Source organism: Strigops habroptila, chromosome Z, assembly GCF_004027225.2.
Source record: "Strigops habroptila isolate Jane chromosome Z, bStrHab1.2.pri, whole genome shotgun sequence".
Classification (NCBI taxonomy): Eukaryota; Metazoa; Chordata; class Aves; order Psittaciformes; family Psittacidae; genus Strigops; species Strigops habroptila.
In genome coordinates, this window is record NC_044302.2 from 74,856,086 (window position 1) to 74,879,876 (window position 23,791).

Consider the following 23,791-nt stretch of genomic DNA (forward strand, 5'->3'; position numbering starts at 1 on the left):
AGTCTATCGCTATCTTAACTTCATGGAGCATATAGTATGATACTTGTAATAGATACTTAAAGAGGAAATGACAGTGTGAGGGGCATCTTCAAACAGTCTACTTTTTGTCATTCTGTTTCTGTCATCTTGACAAATAACAAATCTACAACAAAATAGTGGATTTTTAGGACCGCTGGGGAAAAATGCCAATGTGCATTAAGAAAGCCTTGCTTGCAATGACTAGGACATTCTTCAACTTTACTGGATACAGTCTATTGACAACTCAGAACAGAGCAGTATTTCTGTTTCTATGAGTTCTTAATCACAATAGTGAATCTTTAGGAAAAGCTCAAGATATGGTGCAGTTCTGTAGGATATGCTACAGAAGGGGCGCTATGCTTGGCAAGTTTTGCATCCTTGAAACAAATAGAGATATTAAAGGTTCCCCCCCATTTTATTTAGTTTCGAGGATAAGATGGTATTTTGAATCAACCGAAGAGGGATTTCTTTTGCTCTAAATCCATGTGCGAGGAAAGGTAGCTGCATGGGCATCCATGATGTTTTCTAAAATGAACAGAAGAATCAATTGTATCAGAAATAAGGGCTGGCGTGGAATGTTTCAGTAGCTGTGTATAAGAAACTGTTGTGGCAGTAGTCTGCTTAGGCTTTTTCTTTATGCAGGCATTTAATTATTTTTGGTTGAAGGAGGACTAAAGTTTAATAGCAGGCTTAAAGATTTGATATTGAATCTGTGAATTACGATATTGAATCTGTGAATTACAATCATGCTTGAAAATGTGACACTTCCTCCTCCCCACCCCATTGTCATCCTGTCAGGTAATCAAGATTTGGAAGGGAAGCTTCTTTATGGTATTGTGAATAAAAAGTATTTCCATCTTATCAAGAGTATATTTTTACGTTTTGATTCAAAAGTGCAAAGGGGCAGTAAAAAAAAAGAAAAGTCTATTCACAAGAAACTGCTGTTTATTATATTAGGTCTCTTCAATTTCTTGGTAATAATGTTCTCACTCAAGCAATGAAGAAATTTAGAATCTGAATCATCTGATGAATCATCATCAGTGATAATAAAGAAGTCTCTTAGCTTATTTTCACAATAGTCATAAGTACTCTTTCATGCTGTTTCTTCCCCTCGCTCCAGAGAAACTATGGTAGCATAGTCTGGTTTTGTGAACACAATTTGCAATGTTGGTAACTTCTGGACACTTGAAACTTCCGTCTTATGCAAGTAATACATTTTTATGTTGTGTAGTACATGCTTCAAAGGACCCAGGACCAAGATGAAAATGTGGCTTTGGAGGCTTGTGAGTTTTGGCTGACTTTGGCTGAACAGCCAATTTGTAAAGATGTATTATGTCGGCATCTTACGAAGTAAGTATTAAGAATTTTAACTCCTTTTTATTTTGAAATAGTAATCTTGAAACTTCAGTTGACTTGTTCCTGGTTGCTCTTACAGAGACTCAATCCAGCTTGCACTATGCTTAGAAGAATTTTCCTGTAGCTATTTCTTGTGCGTAGTAAAAATGATTGTAGCACAGAGTTCACTGAAAAGACTGCTGAGCATTTCAGACCCTGTGACTTCCAGAAGCAATTCAAATTGTATCACTGTGGTGCTTTACCTGAAGCTTAACAGGTTTCACATGGATGCAAAAATGTGCTGACTTGCACTTAAGCTCAAACGAACATCTTTATGTGCCATTACCTACTGTATCTGGTATACCATGAACACATTGTCTTGACTACCACTGAGGTAGCCATCTCTGTGCAATGCTACTATGTGCAGAGCCATGTAAAGAATGTTCCCTGTTTTATAAAGAACATAAAACATCATGACATCATTGGATATAGGAATCAATTTTATATCAATTGCTATTGCAATTTAAACTTGAAGAAAGCATGTACAATATGTTCCTTCTTACTTCTGCAGCCTGATAGTTTAAATTTCAGAAACTATTTTTTGTAAGTTTCAAAAAGTTATCCTATGCCTCAAATTGTAGATCTTTGAATGGGAATGAATATCCATATTTGAGATGTAAACAATCAGCAAAATTTTGGTTCTCATAAGCAATGAGAAAGTAGATAATTGAGATTAAAACACGTGCTGTAGCAATGGAGGAATAGGAGTTGAAAACAGGAGAACCAATGTTATGAGAAATAATTTTAAATCATAGAATGGTTTTACTTAATTCCTACTCTTGTAGCTCAAAAGAAAAAAGGATGGTAGCACAACTGAGTCTACCCACCCACATCTCAACACACATCATGTTTATACTGAGAATAACAGTAGTTATTAACTACTAGTATTAAACCTATCTTGGCCTACATTAATATTGGCACTGTGAAGTGTCATACTAATTTTTTTATGCTTTTAAATTTCTAGAAGAACAAATACTTAAGAGTAACACTGCATTTCTCTCACAATCTTTCAATGCCATGTTTGTTGGAAGCAACTTACTTGTTGGTGAGTCCTGTTTGACTCAGGAGCTATATGAGTTTATCAATACTTGATGATAATCTTAATTTTTTTTATATTCAATTAAAAGTGGAACAGGATCTTCTAAAAACCTGTTCATGTAGTATCTAACATCTTGTTCCATTTTGCTCCTATAGGCTTTTTTATAAAATACATAGCTCCTGCATACTTCATGAAGTATGGTGCAGAAATGACAATGAGTTGCTGATACATATACTTACTATTCCTTCATTCAAAATTTAGAAGGTAACGTGCCATTGCAATGCATGAATGTTACTGCTGGCCTGGTACCTTCAAAAACAATACTTCTCAGCTGCAGAATGATGAGAAATTGAGTCTGTCAGTCGGGCTGCATCAGTCCATGGTCATTATTAGCTTGATTTGGCTTCCAAGACATATTTTTAGTGGAGAATGTGGTTTTATGTGAAGTATATACTCTCTATACACCTGTACGTAGCCATAACCAATTTAATAATGAAGTAAATTCTAATCTAGATCAGTCAAGATCTCTGCAATGTTGGGGACTTGTCTTACTGAAGTAATGACAAAAAGGTAGGAGGGCTTAATGTAGTTAGGCTTCCATTTTAAGATGGAAGTAAGGTAGAGTCTTCAACCATAAGTAAATAAAGTGTCAAGAATTATTTGTGAGAGCCAACTTGTTTGTCATGCATATTATGGGAGTTTGAATTCTTACTGAAAACTTGTAGACTTACTTTTTGAAAGGTGCTTCAGAATAAATTCATCATATGGAAGAATATCAGGTTTTTAAAATTTAAAACTCAGTTGTGCCATCTGGCTCCCTCTACTTAAAAGTTTGTCATTTGCAGTTAACACTTTTTCAGATTACAAAGTATCAATGAACCTTATGCAGCTTGGTTTAGGTACTAGCTTTTGTTATGAGGCTAAGTTGTTGTTGGTTTTATTATTTTGGGGATGAAGGTTACAACCAAGATTATAGTCCAGGTAACTGAAAACTGGGTTGCTTTTTTTAACGTATTATTTTGACATATATCAATATTTCTTTGTAGGCTGATACCTGTGCTGGTAAATGGTATGAAATATTCAGAGATTGATATTATTTTGTTGAAGGTGAGCATCAACTTCTTTCACTCTGTAATAATATCTGGTTAGCTTCTGACCTAGAAGTTGGAGTGATTCAGATCAGAATGGGCAGATCTGACCTACCATCTGTTCAATGGAGAATTAGCTTTCGGGGGCAAGGTGCACTGTTCCAACAGTAAACGCAACTGCTGTCATGTTTGTTGCAAAATAATCTGCAGGCTTTCCTGCTTTGCCTTATTCCCTCCCATCTAATTAGGCAGAATTTGGGATACTATTACCCATGAAGTACTGCAACAGTGCAGCCTAAAAACAGTTCATAATTAGTTCTAATGGCTTTTAGATTGAATACACAGCTTTTTTCACTGTTACATTTTAGAATATGTCTGTGTATCAGAATTTTCCTATTACTACTTTTTTCGAGTTTCTTCCATAGAGAGTAATTTCTTAAAAAGATGAATACTTTGTGTGTGAGTTTACCTCTCTTGCTTCTATCTTCCTGTCATTTCTGGTAAATGTGGCAGGAGAATGGAGGAACAATGGTATTTTAATTAGCTGGGCAGCACAAGTGGGATGTGAATCTTTTATAAAATCTTGAACTAAAACTACATTCTTAACTTCCTTGGCCAATATAGTTGGAACTAGTTTATCTGATAAAACATTTTGGTGACAGGGGGATGTTGAAGAAGACGAAGCTATTCCAGATAGTGAACAGGACATACGACCTCGTTTTCATCGTTCACGAACAGTGGCTCAGCAACATGAAGAAGATGGTATTGAAGATGATGACGATGATGACGATGAACTTGATGATGATGATACTATTTCTGACTGGAATTTAAGTATGTTAAAGTAATGTGTAAAATGTTTTAAAATAGAACTATTTATGTAATAAAAGAACTACAGTAGAAGGAGGACTTTGTAGGAATATTGAGGGTTTGCTTTTGAATACAAAAAGAACTATCTGCTGACATAATTGGTGGATGGGATGGAGGCGGAGTCTTTTAGATGACACTTTGACTGTGTAACTGGCAAAACCTCAGCCATCTGTAAGCTTATTTCTTATTTCGAATATGGCAGACCGAGCAACAAACATTTATGGGATGCAGTTTAACAGAACTTTTGGACTTAAAATTTTATTTCTACAAGATAATAAAACCCACGAATCACCTGTTCAACTTCAGTTTAAAAAAACCCCAACCCTCTACACACTGATAGCTGAAGGAAGCTTAATAATGCTTTGATTTATTTCAGTCTTCCCTCTAAAATAGGTTTGTGTGTTTTGTTTTGTGGTTTTTGTGGGATGTTTTTTTTGTGCCTTTGTTGGTTTTTTCTTTTTTAGCATGTGAACATGCTACTAGTGACAGCCGTTACTAGTAGTTCTATTCTGTGTGAGGAATTTGCTTCTGACCAGAATATAGTACCTTAGTTACAAAGTGAGATATAGTTATCTTCGTAATTACAGGAGATAGCTGTGAGGAAACCACAGTTGAAGGTCTATGTGCAGGTGATAGGACCTTCAGGCCAATAGACCATATGATAAGGAAAGAAAACACCACAAACTGATTTTTAAGCTCAGTGATAGCAAATAGGTAGTAGAATTCTGATAAATCTGACATATTCACTTTGCAAGCAGCCTTATTGTGGAATAATGTTTCGAGATTCAGATACATCCACATAATTTTTTTTTCTTCAAAGACCCTGAGTTTTCACAAAAGGTGAATGTACCTTAAAGCTTATGATCGAATCATTTTGAGACGTATGCTGTTATTATTATTAAAATTAATACAGATATGCTTGTTTCTGTAAAGCCTCTTTTTAAAAATAGTGTTGTTTTAGATTTGTAATGCTGTTCTGGTCACTGCTTTATGTAGAGATTGCAGAATTAAATACATGTTTTCTGAAAAAGACAACTAAAATGACAGAGGGTGCCCTGTGGTCCACAGTTTCGATTAAGGTGGTAAGGAAGCTAAAGTTTATCAGGAATGGTGGCCTGAAAGAGAAAGAGCAGCACAGTTAAGAATCTGTATTAACATATGTTATCTGGACTCGAGAGAATTTGGATTATCTGAAAATCGGAATTGTGCGCCCTAGTTCTTATCCAGTGTTCTATATTTGACTTTCAATTTGAACAGAGAGGAAGCATCAGTGCAGCCTGACAATTAGTATCATTGCTTACTAATGAGACTAGTTGGATCCAGAGGAACTGAGGTTATAATGAGCAAAAAGTGCATTATAAATTGTTATATGAGCATTCTTTATAAAATTACCTTCACGTTGTTTTTACTAGACATGACAACATGCAGCAGAAAAAGAAGGGTAAGGATTTCTGATTCATGTTCAGAGTTGTTTCTGATTTTTATGAGTTTTGTTTGCTAAAAACTTGAGATTAAAACTTGCAAACAAATTTTGAGGTGTTTCTCTTCATATTGGTGTATCGCAGAATAGGAGTAAGGTATAAAAGCTAGCAGAGCAGAGGCTAGCAAATTCCTTTCAGTCTCTAGAGTTGAATGATTTTGCCTTTTTTTACTTTGAGACATGGATTGGCTTTGAGCACTTTATTTTTAATCAAATGCTAGTACTTGTAAGCCATTTCTCGTTAGTTTCTCCAGTATGCTACATTCATGTCACCGACCTTCCCTCCTATTTAGTATTATGCCATCCTGAAATCAGGTAGTGTATATAATGTTGCAATATAATGGTGTGGTTCCTTTCACTGAAGATTTTAATATCCCCAGTGTGTAAGTTCTTTTAATGGCTATTTAGGTGCTGCAAAACTGGCTTTCTAAAGAGCAGTGGTTTTGCACCAGAGTGTAGTGGATCCCTGTGTATTGTAATGAAATGGAAGTATCTTTTAATGCCCTGAGACTCCGCTGGCAGCTCAAAGTTAAGATGAGGATTATGTTTCCTAACTACAACTACTTATGTAATAAGCAGAGAGTAACACTATTAATTCCCTTCAGGGAAATGTTCTGCTGCTGCTCTAGATGTCCTGGCCAATGTATTTCGTGATGAACTTCTGCCACACATCTTGCCCCTTTTGAAGGAATTGCTCTTCCATCCTGAATGGGTAGTTAAAGAATCTGGTATCCTTGTTCTTGGAGCAATTGCTGAAGGTAAGGCAACAATGCATATCAGGTTGCTGAATTTTTGATCAGTTCCTCCCAGGTGAATTTACATACGCAAACAAGTATATGTCCTTACCTGGTTTGGTTTCATTGATTAATCTTTACATCTACTAATTGGTGACTGGAGTTATTTAACTTTTATTTTCAAATCTATGCATGTTTGGGAGGCAAAATAGCTTAAGAAATTTGTTTTGTTTCTCCCTTTCTTAACTCTGCAGCATATATTTATTGGTCTGTCATGAAATAGTACCTTGATTTCCTAGAAGAGGAATATTTAATAAGTTTGAGCCTTATATTTCATTGAAGTGTTTTCAGAAATGGAGAAGATGCTCCTGTGATATCAGCGCCCTGAGCTCCTTTTTGTGGATGGTTCTCCAATTTAAATATGTTAACTTCTGTTCCATTGTATTTACTCAGTCTTGCTTGGCTTTTTGCCTGTATTTCCAGCATCTCTGTCCTTTTTGCAAGCTGAAGGAATACATTTGGATCCATGCCTGGATTATCATTCTTATCCCCCAGTGTCTCGTGAACATTTTTCTTTTTTAATAGAGAAGTTTTTGTTGGTCTTGATTTTAAGTCGCACAAGGTAGAAGTTTGCTGACTTGAAATGTGTAGCTTTTCTTGCTGGTCAGTATTTGTATATTGGGAGAAAACAAGAAGAAATGTAAATTTCTTAAGGAATCCTTTTTAATGATGTGATGATTTGTTCTCAAGACCAAGTCTTTCTATACTTGTTGTCTTGGTTACTTTGAGTAGACTGACAAAGGACCTCCAAACTTTATAAACTAATTTTATTTGGGTGTACTTGCCATACTCCATTTAATAAAGCAGAATTTCTGGAGATTAAGGAGGGAGGCGCGGAAGTAGAAATGTGGCTGAAATGAATGTTGGTTTCATTGGAGATTTTAATTATTTTTTTGTTTATGCACTGTGTCTTTTTAGCACTTAAGATAAATCAGGTAGGCGTTGTATATTGTAAAAATGTATTCCTACATGATAGAGAAGGAAAATATGTCCCTTCTAGGAAAGAATAGAACTTTTTGTTAATTCTGGTACTACAATAGCTATACTTCTCCTTCTAGGCTGCATGCAGGGTATGATTCCATATCTTCCAGAGCTGATCCCTCACCTTATTCAGTGCCTCTCCGACAAAAAGGCTCTTGTGCGCTCCATTACATGCTGGACTCTTAGTCGCTATGCACACTGGGTAGTTAGTCAACCCCCGGACACATACTTGAAGCCATTAATGACTGAGTTGCTAAAGCGTATCCTGGATAGCAACAAGAGAGTACAAGAAGCTGCCTGCAGGTAAGCCAAAGCTTAAGCAAAGAGCACCATCCATGGCACTGCTTTTTCATTGGAAAATATTTTAATGCCTTTATCAGTCAATGCACAACTCCATTTCTTTTTTTGAAATTGGAGTAGATTCATTTTCTGGAGTAGTCACAAGTTATTCCACATTGTAATAACATGAAAAAAGTTATTTTGTATTTCTCTTGTCCAGTTTTTGTTTTCAGAGTATATATCTCAACAAACTAAAGAAGTTATTGTAATAAAAGAAATTATCTGTTTGTGACACTCGTTTATTTTCAATATATGATGTTTCATTGACCAGAAATCTGGGTGTTTTAATATGCGTATGAAAAAGGTCAATACTGATCACAATGGTATACTATCCTATGGTTGGATAACTGATGTTTATATTTAGCTCAGGATTACCAAAACATTTGGCTTATGATTATTCCCAGGGATAGTCTCTTTCTCTTGAAGGGAGATCCTGGAAGATAAGATTCCTTTATCTCCCTTGTTTGCTGACATACTTCGTAAGATTTGCGTATTAAACACTGTTTCCTTTTTGCCTCTAAACCTTTTCAAGCACTGGGCTAGCAAATACCTTAGGCTTTAACATTCTGTCTTATCACAGTGATGACAGAATTCTGTCGTATCATAGTGATGATTGTCTGTTTCAGCAGGAAAATGGTGATATAAGACTAATAGATTCAAACCCCTTCTCCCCTTGAAATCTGTTAATACTTTTCTTGCCCAAAACTTGGTTGAAATGTGCATGTAGTTGAACACAACTGTGTTGCAGTTGTTAAATAATCTCACAGAAATACTAAAAATAACAATACACCTGGTTTTAGTTTTTATTTAAAGTTCACGATCAGATTTGTAGCATGTTTTGAAATGCTTTCTTTAGAGCAAAGATTCATTAAAATTACTGTTGCAGGTAAAAAAAGTCAACTGTCTGGGAGACTCCACTTCAGGAAAATGTAGAGTTGTTACAAGTCAAAACATTTACTAGCTTTCTAAATTTCAAGAAAATACAATGTTCTTTCTTGGAGAGGAACAGAAAGCTGCTTCCCTACAGTGAATAGCTGCATAGATTGTTCATGTCTATCAAATTAAAAATTGGTCACAGAATACTCTGTTTTTCACCGCTAACATCTCTATCATAACAGATGTCTGATGTTCATTTCTGTACTATTGAGAAATGGCTCCCTACTCCTTTAGTTGGTGACACCCAAAAAGATATTTTACTGAAGCATGTTTTCCTGCTCATGTTGTATGTCTTTCTGAAAAAATACTTCATAATAACACAACAGAATAATAGATAAGTAAGAATGCTAGCTACTTAGTGTTCACCGTTGCATTGTGGTAAGAAAAAAGCATTTCTGTATTTGGTAGCGTGCTAGTAGGGGATTGTTCACCTCATGCAGTGATGCGTGCATTTTTAGTGCAGGGACAGGCTAATAATAATCTTGTTGACACAAGCTAGGCCAGTAAATCTTCAATAGCTCATATTTTTTTCCTTTCCTTACTGTTTCTCTAAAGCAGCATGTCTGGTGTGGGGGCTTTTTTTATTTGTTTTGGGTGGGTTTTCTTAATGCTGCTGTTCAAACGCTTGACAGACAACCTGAAAAGTCTTTCCATGGTGCTGTGGTGTGTGCTTTGACCAAGGCTGGCTATAAGTGTTCATCCCCTGTCTTTGCTTTTAGTTTTGTATGTCTTTCTGTATCTGTTTTTCCTGACTTTTCCCCCCCTCCCCCCCCATGACATTTTATCTGTGTGAACTGCTGAAAGTACAGGCTGATGTTGGCATTCTACTGACACAACAGCACTAGGGCTTCTACATGCAGTTACAGCATAGATTAAAGAGAGTGGGCCATTTTTAACCTAAGTAAACAGGTTTTATAATGGTTCCTACTATTTCAGTTAGTATAGTGTAACTTGCGTACAGTAATGTTTTTTTGGTGAGGGCTTCATGCATATATATACCAGGTTTTACAGTAATATTTTTTAATTTTGCTCATCACAGTGTAAGAGCTGAATCTCACATGTTCAGTCAAAATAGATCAAGGTTATCTCAGTAATACCAATTTGAAAACATATTCTGGATTAATATGAGGACTAAATACAGTTTTATGTTTAAATAGACGTGGGTAGTGTGGGACATTTTGGGGTCATCTTAGTTTGTTTTTTCCAAAATACTAACTGACCTGGTTTTTTTTGTTTCTCAGTGCCTTTGCTACTCTAGAAGAGGAGGCTTGTACAGAGCTTGTTCCTTATCTTGCATATATACTTGACACTTTGGTCTTCGCATTTAGTAAATACCAGCATAAAAACCTGCTCATTCTTTATGATGCTATAGGAACTCTAGCAGATTCTGTAGGACATCATCTAAATAAACCAGTGAGTATACCTTATGTTCTGTAGAAGCAGTCCTTATAACTGAAAAACTGGTTCAGTGGGTTTTGTAGCATGATTTACATGCTATAAAACAGAAATGCTGTTATTTCTGTGTAGATTTCAATAACACTAAATAGGTACAGGTAAATTAGACAGACTGCATGCCCACTACACAAACACTCGCTGTTCTGAATACCTGATTCTGTGTGGTGATGGCTTGTGAAATGTGTTTCTTACTGTGATTTTTTTTTTTTTTCTCATGCTCAGAGTTTTTCATCTCAGAATAGATACATATCTCAATATAGATATGAAATAGGACTTCTGAGAAATTGGCAGAATGTGTGTGTTAATTTCTAATGACCACACTGTTTTTAGTAATCACTTTTAAGCATAGCTAAGCTACCCTGTGTGTCTCTTTCTAATGTATTGGAGCACACGGTCAGAAGAAATTGCTTTATCAGAGAGACAGGCATTTTATATATCTAAAACCACACAATCCTCTGGACAAAGGACAGAAAACACACAGGTAAATATACTGGGATTTTTTTTTTAGTGTACATATATTAACTAATGGAATATGCATACGTCACATGTGTGCAGCTTATGATGGTGATTGAAATTTATTTATTTCTCTATAGCTCTTCATATGACATAGACACACTAGAATAAAACCATTTAAGCTGTTTCCATAGCATTTTACTTGCAATCCAAGATCCCACACCATCAGAAGACCTCTTTTTCAATCTCTTTGGCCCTAGCCACCTTAACATTTGACAGTACGAAGAGGAAGCTAAATGGGAGCTACTGGTGATGGTGAGACTTTCTTCAGTCACATAGAATTTTGTATCTTTGGACACAGCATTAGCTGGAAGCATGTTGGCTCTTTAGATACCTTCTGGGAGCAACAGCACAATAGAGATGCCTTGCTCAATGTCCTTGTGACTCTGGCTGTGCAGTGACAGGGAAGATGCAACAGTGTTATATAGAAGGGGTAAGTGCATCCTTCTGGAGGAATAGGAAATTAATTTCTTCATGGATAGTTTGTTGCTGGAAGAAGTAGTTTCAGGAACTAGAGGAGGTGGAGCTGTAGCATCAAGGCAATGGGAAATAGTTGAGAAAAGCAGGTGGCAGACTCACAGCCAGATTGCATTGCTGGTCAAAGAATCTTCCATAGGCCCTGAGGCAATCATACAGCTTTGTAACAACTCAGGCAGCTAGACTGGAACCCCAAATCTGGAGGGACGGACTCACTCTGCAGAGGGACTTAATGTGCTTCAGCAAAAAATCTTAGAACACAAATGGTAAACTCTAATATTGAACTACGTATGCATATTGCAGCAATGATTGAATTACATTACAACAGCGGGGTTTTGCTGAAAAAGTAGAGTATAAATTCTTAATACATAATTTTCTAGCTTTGAAATAAAATAGTATGCAGTGAAGTGTTTCAGCAGTTGGTGTATTTTCATCCTAAACAGGAATATATTCAGATGCTAATGCCTCCATTAATCCAGAAGTGGAACATGCTGAAGGATGAGGATAAAGATCTCTTCCCTTTATTAGAGGTAAATTAGAATTGGAGGGCTTTTTTTATTAACTTATTTTAGGAATTACACTTCCTACTAAAGATGCTCCTGCCAGGAAGTAAGACTAAAAGTTGAGAGTGTTAGGTATTTCCTATTATGGAGAAAATATTCTGACTGTAGGAAGAAAATTTTGTGACTGAGGAAATGTCACTAGATTTAGACGAAGTCTTTTAGGTTTTTCTTTTTTTGTTTTTTTGGGGTTGGGTTTTTGGGGTTTTTTTCTGCCATTCGGAAGTATTTGATGGGATTCTTTTAGAGGAAAAAATGTTCCATCCTTTTATTCTTGTTTTCTCTCTCCTTGCTCTCCCTTCATCCTTCTGTTAAAACTATTGTCAGACAAGCTGAAGGTATGAACCAGACCATGTAGCCTGTTCTCTGTACTTTCCAAATCTGAAACAGGAAAGCACCTCTAGAAAAGTTAATTTCATAACTCTTAGGTAATGTTAGGGCTTGTACATAGTCAAGATACTGAAGCTTAGTGCAAGCGCTGGCAGAATTATCATAACTGGTGGTGTATGCACTATATTGGCTACCTCTAAGAAGATGATGCTGCTGAGAAATTTTCTCAGCTGGCATACGTAGGAGAGAGTAACAACTTGCTGATAGTTGCTTTGGCTCAGCTAATAGGGACTGCCTGTCTAGGTTGTGTTTACTTGATCAGTTACATGTGAGTATACTTAAAATACTAATATATTTTAATTTACCTCTTCCAAGTAAAAGGCACTTCAGGAATGTGAGGAAGGGTAGTGACTGTTTTCTCTCTTTTTTGTTAATTCTAGTGCCTGTCGTCAGTTGCTACTGCCTTGCAATCTGGCTTTCTTCCATACTGTGAACCTGTGTACCAGCGTTGTGTAAATCTGGTGCAGAAGACACTTGCACAAGCCATGGTATTTTTCTATTGTTATTCCAATGCTTTCATAATATCTCCTGAAACCAGTATATTAATTATATAAAGTTATGTGTTTGCAGAGAAATTTGTAGCATAACTATTGAATATCTAAATGACGCTGTAGTTCTGAAACTTTTTTTTATGCATACCCCTGAGAAAAATCGAATACTCACTTTGAAAATGTGTACTTACTTGTTGCAGTTGCATAATGCTCAGCCAGACCAATATGAGGCTCCAGATAAAGATTTCATGATTGTGGCTCTTGATTTACTCAGTGGTTTAGCTGAAGGACTTGGAGGCAACATTGAACAGCTAGTGGCTCGTAGCAATATCCTGACACTAATGTACCAATGCATGCAGGTGAGATGAGTAACCTGTTTGATCCAAGGATTTTATTTCTTAAGAGAATAAGAAACACTTCTAGAATTGTAATTTTTCTTCTTCTCTTTAGGATAAAATGCCCGAGGTACGGCAGAGTTCTTTTGCGTTGTTAGGTGATCTGACAAAGGCGTGTTTTCAGCATGTTAAGCCTTGCATTGGTATGTTTCTTTTACATATTAAATAATTGTCTTACAAACTGATAAGAGGCTGGTTTAGCTATTGTTAAGCTCCCTTTCTGTGAGTTGCCTTTTCATGGTGTAAGTTTTCATTTTCCTTCATCCGCAACAGTATCTAGTCTTTTGTCTTTCAAATTGTGTGCTTAAAATGTTCTTATTTTTGTAGATAGTGCAAAAGTTCATTTTGTCCTTAATTTTTATAATGCAACAAGCTGCCTGTTGTGCTGGAATACAGCAAAACAGAGGTACTTGGACTTCAACTAGAATGGTTGCTTGCTTTGATAAATTCTTGAATTTACGGGTTTTTTTGTTCTACTAGAATATATTGTTATATAAAATTATTTATATAAACTAGAAAACTTGGCATGAAGGAAGGGTTTTGGGTGGGTTTTTTGCTTTAATTGCAATAAGGAAGTATCATCAGTTACACACTTCCATGATGTTTGCTGGCTCTTCCCACAGATACTCTTGAGATAGACTTAAATTGCCAAGTGAATGCTTGGATAGGCTTGGAATTTAGAATTCATTTGGCTGGTGCTATAATCTATCATTGTAACTAATTTTTTCTTCAAATTTAATCAAAGATGTGATTGCCTTCTAAGCTTCATTATTTATTTTTTTTTTCCAAGCATAGCTGAATACATAGCTATCCAGGTGATTTGAGGGTTGTTCAACTATACTATAAAACTGCAAGTACTTGTAGCTGTTTTTTCTTCGTCCCTCTTACCCTCAGTCCCCTCACCCCAGCAAGGGAAGGGGAGAGAAGAAGGTTTCTAGAGTTACATAAAGCCTATTAGAAACATTTTTAAAACATAATTTCAAAAGATTTGCATTGATCTGCTTAGGTTCTAAAATCCAGGTTGATCTGACATATAGCAGAAACATAGCTCTTGTAAATTCATGTGTAACTCTTTCCAAGCGTTTAAATAGGCTTACATTATTTTTTTTTTAAAACTTCTCTTTTTTCTTTCCCCCTATGATCTTACAGTAATGGGACAAGATGGTTGTATTGTGTGATGAGATTTTAAAATGTTGTTCTTTCTAGCTGATTTCATGCCAATTTTGGGAACCAACCTAAACCCTGAATTCATTTCTGTGTGTAACAATGCCACCTGGGCAATTGGAGAAATCTCCATACAGATGGGTAAGATGTTTTTTTCCTTGAATCTCTGCACATTTAGCATGGTTTGTCTGGGTATTTGGGAGGTGGGGGGGGGGGGGGGGGGGCACTGTGATACTTTCATGTTAAAATTTTAATAAAATCTGACATTCTTGTCCTTTTTAGTAAGTTCAATGTACCCAATCTATTTAGATTATGCATATTAATGCTAATTTTCTTCTGAATCTTTTTTTTCTTTGGCTGTTTCAGGTATAGAGATGCAGCCTTATATTCCAATGGTGTTGCACCAGCTTGTAGAAATAATTAACAGACCCAACACACCAAAGACGTTGTTAGAGAACACAGGTACCCAAAAACTGAACCATACACGGTGAAGGGAACTAGAGATTTTTTTTATAATTATTTTAAAACTTGCATAGGGCAACCACACCAGAACTGATTTTATTGCTATGTATTTGGCTTTTATAAGCAAAAGCAACTCTGTTTTGCAGAAGTTCTTACAAGTCTCAGTCTTGAAGAAAACCATCTATCATATATCTAGATTCCTAAAGTTATTGCTTTCTTACTTTTGCAGTATTTATTTATTTATCTGTTTAAATATTCTTCCAGTTTTATTTATGTATTGAATTGACAGATGTATGCAGTAACACTTAAAGACTTAGTTCACACTGATTTTAATATATGCATGTTCTTACATGTGTACTATATATATATGTCTAGTTTTTGAAACAAATGTAATTGGCATATATAAAACAAATAATGAACTTTCTGAATTTACAAAAAATGCACTTCTTAATAAGATAAACTTGTAATATTTTGGTCAAAAATCTAGATCTGTGATGGCAGTTTTACAACAACATAAGTGAAATTATGTAAACCTTGTACTACCTGATCACTTAATAACAAATTCCTGAAAAGAATTCTAATAATGGCATGCATGTTTTATGTTCTGGCCCACAGCTTTGCCTTCCAAATTGGGAGCAATCCCCAAATGCCTTACTGAATTGAAATTTCTGAGGCTTGTTTCTTTTGCATTTATAGAGGGCATGTTCTGGTATAAAGAGCACCTTCCATACTTCAGCAAAACTTTATTAATAATTTTGTTTCTGTTTACTATTTTACTAATTGAGACTCTCCCCTCCCACCCCCTCCGTTTGAAAACTGACTGTCTTGTAAGGAAATGATGGCTTAGTTATTACACCTGACATGATTTAAAATTATGCAAATACAGTGGTACAGTTGTATTTTTTTGAGCTAAGCAAGAGATTAATTGAACAGAGATTTTTCAGTGCATATTGTTCCTCTGTTATTCTCTAAACGTACATGCTGCGGTTTCTCTGCCCTTATTCCCTTCCCCCTTTTAGTATGGAAGGTGAACTTAAAGGAAAAAATTACCTAGTTGTCTGGCATAATATAGGTAGTACTTTCTGCAAAGATAATTTTGGAACAAATACCTACTTGTTGTGAAATATATCATGGAATAGTGTAACAATAAAAATTTTCTTTCCTCCTGCCCCTGCCCTGACCCCCTTCCTCTGCACTAATGGATGTGTAACACCTATAACAGAGAGGCATCCAGTACTTAAATGTTTGCTTCCATCATTGTTAGAGAATTTTTGGAAGCATCCAAACACTGACTTCTTTTTTTTTATTATTATTATTTTTAGTTTTTATTTTTTTATTCTCTGAATAGTTATTTTAAATGTGGATGCATAACTGCAAATAAATGTTGAGTGTGGTGTATTTATTATAAGTTTGTTGTGGGATACTGTGCTGTGTGCCACTAATATGTGTAAGAATATCACTGTTTTCTGCTTTAGCTTCCTATGCAGTGAGCTATGAAAAACACTTCTATGGAAGCATTAGACCACCTTAAATAAAAGTAATCGCATAGAAAATAACCAGTATATACAAAAAAGTTGAGCTTTCACAGAGATTACTGTTCCTTGTACAAACTGCAGCTGAGAGAATTTACAGATAAAACTTAAAAGTATATTTTCATTTGAAAGTAGCACTTCAAATGCAGTTTTTTAAGTTAGAAGTGCTGAAGATTTTAGGCACTGCATACTGAAATTGAGTAACATCAGGGCAAAAAAGGACATTGCCAATGAGCTGCAGAATACATGAAGTGAGTACATTTCAAACTGCTAGTATATCCTACACCAAACTTTTATTGGAAAAGGCATCATCTGCTTTATTGCATGTTTCATGAAACTGTTCACAAATGCCTGTTAATTAGAGTGTTGCATAGTATGTCCCTTGAACATAGGTTTCCTTTCTCTGCTTCATATAAATCTGCTGGATTTTAGTATTATTCATGTATTTGCTTCAAGTGATCCTGATACATTATTCCCCACCCTCTCCTTTTTCTAAAGATTAATCTTTTGTGAGTTGAGCAAACACCATTAAAACACATTTGCATGATATCTTCCTTCAGTCTGTCCCTCAGAACAAAGGACCAAACTACCTAATCACGTTACGAAGCAATTTTGCTTTTCATGTATCTTTATGCCTTGGTATCAGAAGTCAGGTTCTTATACAACTTCTGTGAGGAAGCCCTTTGTGAACAGGAGAAATACTTGGATTAAAGAATTAATTTTTCTTGCAGTTAGTTGCTGTGAGTTAGCAACCACTTTAAATTAGAGGATTTATGATATTATTTATAATTTACAATATTGAGAAGACAAATATTTCATGCTCTTTGAGAAGTGTTTCATCTATTTAGCATTTTTAGACCACAATATTTTCCATGCAAAAGTATTTATAAATGTATCTTTACTTTTAAAGTAGACCTATTAAAATTTGAATTCTAAATATTGACCAAAAAAATGTTTAGAATACTTGAATCTAAAATTGAAAATGGTTAATTCCTTTTTATCAAGAGTACCCATAATACTACATTTGAATAAAAGCTTCAAAAAGTATGGTAGGTAAATTTACTGTAAGAGATTACTCTGAAGAGGACAGAATGACTGCTTACATGAGAAAGCCTTTGGATTTTAAATTGTGTTTTTGGTGTTCTCTCATTTACTTCTTTAATTTTTCTTTTACCCTGGAGAGTATACCATATATGTTGCTGCCTCTTATTTAGGGGGTGGTAATAAACAGCACTGGTGAAATCTTATGTTTATTATCATACACAGATTCTGTTGGTTTCTGTTTCTGAGTTATTTGTTGTTTTTTCTTTATTTTTTCTCCTCCCCCCTCATTTGCTCATGTCTTGGTTGGCGTTTGGTGGTGTATAACCGTGATTGCGTTACCTTAGCAATAACAATTGGTCGTCTTGGTTACGTTTGTCCTCAAGAGGTGGCCCCCATGCTACAGCAGTTTATAAGACCCTGGTGTGTATTATTCAATCTTTTTTTTTAATTCATTTTTCTTCACTCTCTTTCTTTCTTTCTTTCTTCTCTCTATCTCACTTTTAGATATATTTTCAGTTGGTTACAAAATCTCAATCCTTAATCATTGCCAACCATGTGACTAATCTTGTCCTATCAGGTTTGTGAGTTTTTAGTAGCACCGTCATGTATTCTTTATGTTGTGGCTAACGACTAATTTATGCATGGGATAAGATTGTCACATGCTTGCTGTGTTAAAGCTTGACTATGAAAGAGCATTTTAAAATCCACCAGAATGACAATACAATGCATGCAAACACTGTAAAATTTAAACCGTGCATTACTTAAAATTCAGTCTGAGGCTTGAATTGCTGTAAGGAATATATGTTTATAGATTTGTTATGTATAAAATAGCTTGCTTGCTGCTGTAAAACTTAAATAACTGTTCTGTAAGTGGTATCTGACATTAATTCATACTGTGATAGTATTATATGTCCTGCTTCTAATAATGATAGTTTTTATAAATATTTCAGATACATGTCTCTTTTGTATTTAATGGAATACAGGTCACACTTTCTAATTGTATATAGTGCAACAGGAGAACGAGATTCTGGAGATGATGCCTAATGGGAATTTACTAATAAAGACTGTGCAACAAATGTTTTCTAAGAGTTCAAAATAGTGTTTCAGATCATCTTATCAGTGTGACTTATTCCATCAGATACCATCATCTAGCTCTAACTTGGTTGAAGAAAAACGTGGTAGAGTTAGCTAAGTTTTGCTCTCCAACTTCCTAGGTGCACCTCTCTGCGAAACATAAGAGACAATGAGGAAAAGGATTCAGCATTCCGTGGGATATGTACCATGATCTCTGTCAACCCCAGTGGAGTAGTCCAAGTAAGATACATGAATAGATGTAAACTTGTTTTCTTTACTCATGTGAAATGTAGTGAAAGCTGTATATGGAGTGTGAAAAAAGTTTAACTTGATGTGATTCCCTGCAGTGCATGATGTAGCCTTATTCTGAGGTCAAGAAGGCCAAAATGTTTATATTGCTAATGATACATATCAGGATGCTAAAGTAATTATCACCTAACAAATGAAAGAAGAAGAGTATTATTAAATTCAGATTTTGCCTTTTACTTACAGAGAATATGTAAGTAACAAACTTTGGTTAAAATAACTGCATTTTGATACTTGTCAGGTTGTAGTCAGGATCTGTATGCAAATCCAAGGCAAAAGTTGACATACTTAAACCTATTTTCCAGATGTAACCTAGGCTTTTAAAACAAGAAGCAGGACAAAAACAGTAACCACCACTTCATTTTTAAAACTTGAGCAGGGAAGATTCTGTTTCAACTTTGGGTATGTTGCTTAGTCAATGTGACAAGAAACATGCATCTCTTTAAAATAAAAGATACATCGGAAGAATGGAGTATGACTTGCTCTTTAGTCTCCACACCTCCAAAGTAAAATTGTACCAGTGTAGTATTTTCTAAGAGGAAAAAGAATTTCTCCTTTCTCTGTATTTCCCTCTGAATTTCCCTCTGAAATTCTTCGTGAACCACAGGAACACCGTGTTTTGAAATTTTCAGTTCATTTCACTTATTCTGTACTTAGCATTTTCCTCTTCTGCTGTCCATTTGTTCTTTCACATTCCATAAGGAGAGGGGATGATCAAGGATTCTTTTCATTATCCCATCTCTCTGTCTTTGTAGTTGTTATCCTCAGTACCTACCCAAAAACATGGGCATTATCAACTTGATGATTAAAGACTGGTGTTTTAATAATGTACTAGAAGGTAATGCATGACAGCGGATGAACTAAGTATATAGGGATTTTGGGGTGGCTTTAGTTTTAAATCTTCATGATAAGCGTTCTCTGTATCCTAGAAAAATCTTTTGGCTCTGCTTAAAGAAACAAAAGAGTTTTTTTCCCTGACTGGAAATGTGTGAGGGAGTGTTGCAACTGTGTTCTTGAGTTTGTTGCTGGTTATTAAGGTGATTGGTTCTTAAATTTTCTTGAACTTGAAAGAATTAATGCTAGACAGCTGTGGTGTGGGAGGGGAGAGTTGGGGTTTCAACTGTGGTTTTATTTAATCAAAAACCTGATTAAACAAACCAATTCCTACAATCAGCTGTTTCTATTTCTGAACACTTAGGCATACAATAGCTTACTATTATTGTCTGAATTGACTGGAAAATAAATACATAAAAACAAAAGCAGTTGTGAATTATGATCAAAGATCCTACATAGTTCATAGAATGAACATCAAGCATTGTTTTGAGACCTGTAAATTGAGATTTCTAACCTATGTGATTGTTTAATCTTATAGGACTTTATTTTTTTTTGTGATGCTGTTGCATCGTGGATTAGCCCAAAAGATGATCTCCGAGACATGTTCTGTAAGGTAAGGTGTCTAACATAACAGTATATCCTAAGGGTAATTGTTTTGGATCCTTTGGGGGTTTTTTTGTTTTCTGTTTCCGCTGTTAGCACTTACTGTATTTGTGGTCATGGAGGTTTCTTTTCAAGGCCATACGTTTTCAGACAAAACAACATAAAAATCCTGACCTTTTCTTAAAAAAAAAACCTGCAAAAAAAACCAACCCACAAACCAAAACCAACCCTATATTTTTATATGCGTTTGAGTTATTCCAGATCTATTTTAACAGTTTTGAAAAGTTCACTTGAGATCTTACTATTGAAAATCCTCGAAGAGCTTTTCAGAATGTCCAGCCTACTATGTTTTGCCTGCTTTTGGAAGAACAAAAGATTTTTATACCACATATAAGACACTGTAGAGAATGAGATTTGTATGGTTCAACACTTCTTTGCCACGAAGATGTGTAGTTTATTTTGGAGAATGTCTAGAAAATTGCAAATTAAAAATATTCCAGTGGTATCTTACCCATTTCTCTTACTCCTGCTGAAAGTGTTTGTGATTGCTTAATACTCCTCTGAATCCTTCCTGGATGAGCAAGTTTCAAGAAACTAACATAGAGCTATACTCAAGAATACATTCCTAGACAAAGTGTCAAAAGAATTTGAGCAAAAGGTCTGCTTGACTTGTGTAAAATAAGTTAAAAAGGCAAAAAAACCACCCAGCATGTGATATATTGTGTTTTGGCACTAACGTCTCAGATCAAATAAACTAACTTCCATTTCATGAACACATGCTGTTACTGTTCAGTAGTGTGGCTTCCCTCACAAGCTGTAAAGTGAAATCTCTGGTTTTTTGGAAGGATGTATGTCAAAAGTTCACAATACTTAAAGCAAAAATGGAGCATATTCCTGTATACTTACTAGGATCATGGGTCACTATTGCCACTTACTCTTCAAGTAATGCCATGTGTGAGCATCAGAACAGAAGCTAGAACTTTTGTATCATGTCTTTAAGAGCAAAGACAGAAATCTCGTCCTAGTTAGCCTCTTGGATAACTGGTCTCCTTTGAAGGTCCAGGAAATGCACAGCTGATGAGTATTTTAGTAGCAGCAGAAGGAAACAGCTAATACTTGTAAGCTCAAAAGAAAGTCCAGGATGCAGTCTGTGATGATTGTGCAAAGCCATCTCAGTCAGTGTTTCTGCACTGGTCCTTCAGCATTGGACACTTGCTTCACCAAGTGAGACTCCTCTTTTCAGATTCTTCCAAAGTTGTCTGTGTGGGATCTAATGCATTCAAACTAGACACAATGGTTCTTCGTCATGTGGCATAAGGCCACCCTTGCGTTTTAAAGTTTATTCTGTTGTGCTTTTTACCATGAAGGAAAGGAGACAAAGCATTCTCCAAGTGATGGCATGCACATTTTTAGATTACTTCTTCATGAATACATGATTGCTGTAGTCCAGTTAGGTGTTTTTAGAGCAATCATTATGCCTTTTAGAAACAATGGAAAAAAACTGCTTGGTTTTTTTCTTTAGAACTAGAGCTGAGAGAGAAAATACCACTTCCAAGAGCATGGGTACATAAGCTGCCAGTGTTGAAACCTGATACATACCCTAAGAATTTTATTACTCTTTATAAAAGCAAGTTATCTGAAGACTGTAGCTGAAGCTCACTTTCCTTAACTCTACTGGAAAATGATTTTAATAGTGTTCCTTTTGTTATACCTGAATGTTCTTAGATTTTCAGTAGTTTCTTGGCAGCTGGCTAATCTGACTCGTCGGGTTAGGAAGAGAGGTGAGCCTCCTTGTAGAAGGTCTCTTTCAGGGAGAAAAGCAGTAAGTTAACTGGTGATACTGTAATGTCGTTATCACTATGTCCTGTTGAAGAACAGCTTGCTTGAGAATATTGTATTGAGCGTGAACTTGGTATCATGAGCTTTAACTTTTCTGTGAGGATGTGTTCATCACTGACTTTAAAAAGGAAAACCAGAACTTCGGACTGTCATTGCATAATTTTCTATGAGGAGGAGCCATTTCATCTGCTTTTGTTCTTTCTGTTTGCCTTTCAACCTACTGTTTTTAGAGCTAACATACTAAGAACTTCATTAGAAGCATAATTTAATTTTCGTGGTTTTCAGTTAATTTATTATGTTGGAAGGTCCAGACTGAAACCCGTAGGGTTTTTTACCCCTCTTTCACTGGCTTTTGACTACCCTTGACTGTGGATCCCTGTTCTTCCAAAACTCAAAAAATGTCAACAGTTTCCTTTTTAGTAAGAGTTCTCTTACAGGTTCCATTGCAAAAAAAAAAAAAAAAAAAAAAAAAAAAAAAAAAAATGGTTCTCACGGGATGCTTTTGTATATGTGCTAGAAATTGACAGGCATTCATACTGTCAAATGCTGGGCTGCAGTTTTGGCTCAGCTTTCTTCCCACAACATTTTATGCATTTAAAAAAGAAATGTCAATACAGTAATCTTAACGTATATAAACTGTGTCAATTGGTAAAATGTATACCATTCTGAAATGGCCTAACTAGGTTTTAAGTCACCTTGCTCATTAAAAAAATACATATAGATATGTATACACAGACTAATTTTTACTGTATATGTTGCTAGTAAATAATATATCCTCTGTTTAGTGATTATCTTGACTTCCCCTCTCTCATTTTTAGATTCTTCATGGATTTAAAAATCAAGTTGGGGATGAGAATTGGAGGCGTTTCTCTGACCAGTTTCCTCTTCCCTTAAAAGAGCGCCTTGCAGCTTACTATGGAGTTTAACCTCATGCACTGTAGCTGCAGTCCCATAATTAGAGGTAAGCACACAAGTCTTCCTTGCTAAACAGAGCTGTATAACAAACTTCCTCCCTATTTGCATTATATGAAACATAAATAATCAGACTAGAATTTTTCAGACGTGCTTCCTATGAGAAGTTAAAAGAAAAAGGGATGATAGTATACCTAAATGATGGTAGCTATAGCGAAAGCAGTTGACTGACTGACTTTATTTTTACAGAGAAAGAAAGAAAAAGTGAGTGTATAATATGCACAGTTAGTGCATCAAGATAAGGTTGGAAGTATAGGTCTAACAAAGTGCGTGTTCAAGTTTAATAAGCAAAGTGATGAGTATTGTCCTCAAGCCATCATGAAAGATACGGGCTCCTTTATTTCTTATGAATTAGTAATGGCAGATGTGGTCCAAGCAGGAATATTCCTCTAGGATAGGAAAGCAAGTTTGCTAACACACTTTAGCCATAAGAAGTCCGACATCATCCTAACCACGTATTAGATGATCTTTGCACTGAATAAAGGATGTTATGCTGATTTTTAACTTTACTGTAACTGTAGATCTTGATGTTTTGGGGAGGTAGATGTGTGTGTTATTGCCATGTTCCATTTTGTGCATCAATTCAGAATTGTTACAGTTTTCTGCAGAGAGTGATTCAACTTCAGCAACGAACAGTGATAGTACATTCTAAAATAGTTATTATACCACCTTCCTGTCTGCAAGGTGCACAGTGTATGAAGCAAATTTCCCATGTGTGAAGTAGTGTGATAGTATATACTACC

General features: G+C 35.6%; 1 protein-coding gene across 2 annotated transcripts in view; it reads left to right on the top strand.

Annotated features, from left to right (window-relative positions):
* Positions 1–23,791, top strand: part of TNPO1 (transportin 1) — a 70,952-nt gene that overhangs the window by 41,469 nt on the left and 5,692 nt on the right. The window contains exons 10-25 of one of the 2 annotated variants that reach the window (XM_030470088.1): positions 1,250–1,368; positions 3,499–3,559; positions 4,203–4,371; positions 6,493–6,645; positions 7,740–7,965; positions 10,179–10,350; positions 11,826–11,912; positions 12,713–12,820; positions 13,024–13,182; positions 13,274–13,361; positions 14,425–14,523; positions 14,749–14,844; positions 17,765–17,840; positions 18,635–18,734; positions 20,173–20,247; positions 22,895–23,037. In XM_030470088.1, coding sequence (XP_030325948.1) covers positions 1,250–1,368; positions 3,499–3,559; positions 4,203–4,371; positions 6,493–6,645; positions 7,740–7,965; positions 10,179–10,350; positions 11,826–11,912; positions 12,713–12,820; positions 13,024–13,182; positions 13,274–13,361; positions 14,425–14,523; positions 14,749–14,844; positions 17,765–17,840; positions 18,635–18,734; positions 20,173–20,247; positions 22,895–23,002 — 1,896 coding nt within the window. In that variant the 3' untranslated portion in view covers positions 23,003–23,037. The remainder of the gene's footprint in view (positions 1–1,249; positions 1,369–3,498; positions 3,560–4,202; positions 4,372–6,492; positions 6,646–7,739; positions 7,966–10,178; positions 10,351–11,825; positions 11,913–12,712; positions 12,821–13,023; positions 13,183–13,273; positions 13,362–14,424; positions 14,524–14,748; positions 14,845–17,764; positions 17,841–18,634; positions 18,735–20,172; positions 20,248–22,894; positions 23,038–23,791) is intronic. The other variant, XR_003989140.1, reaches the window with a different exon arrangement.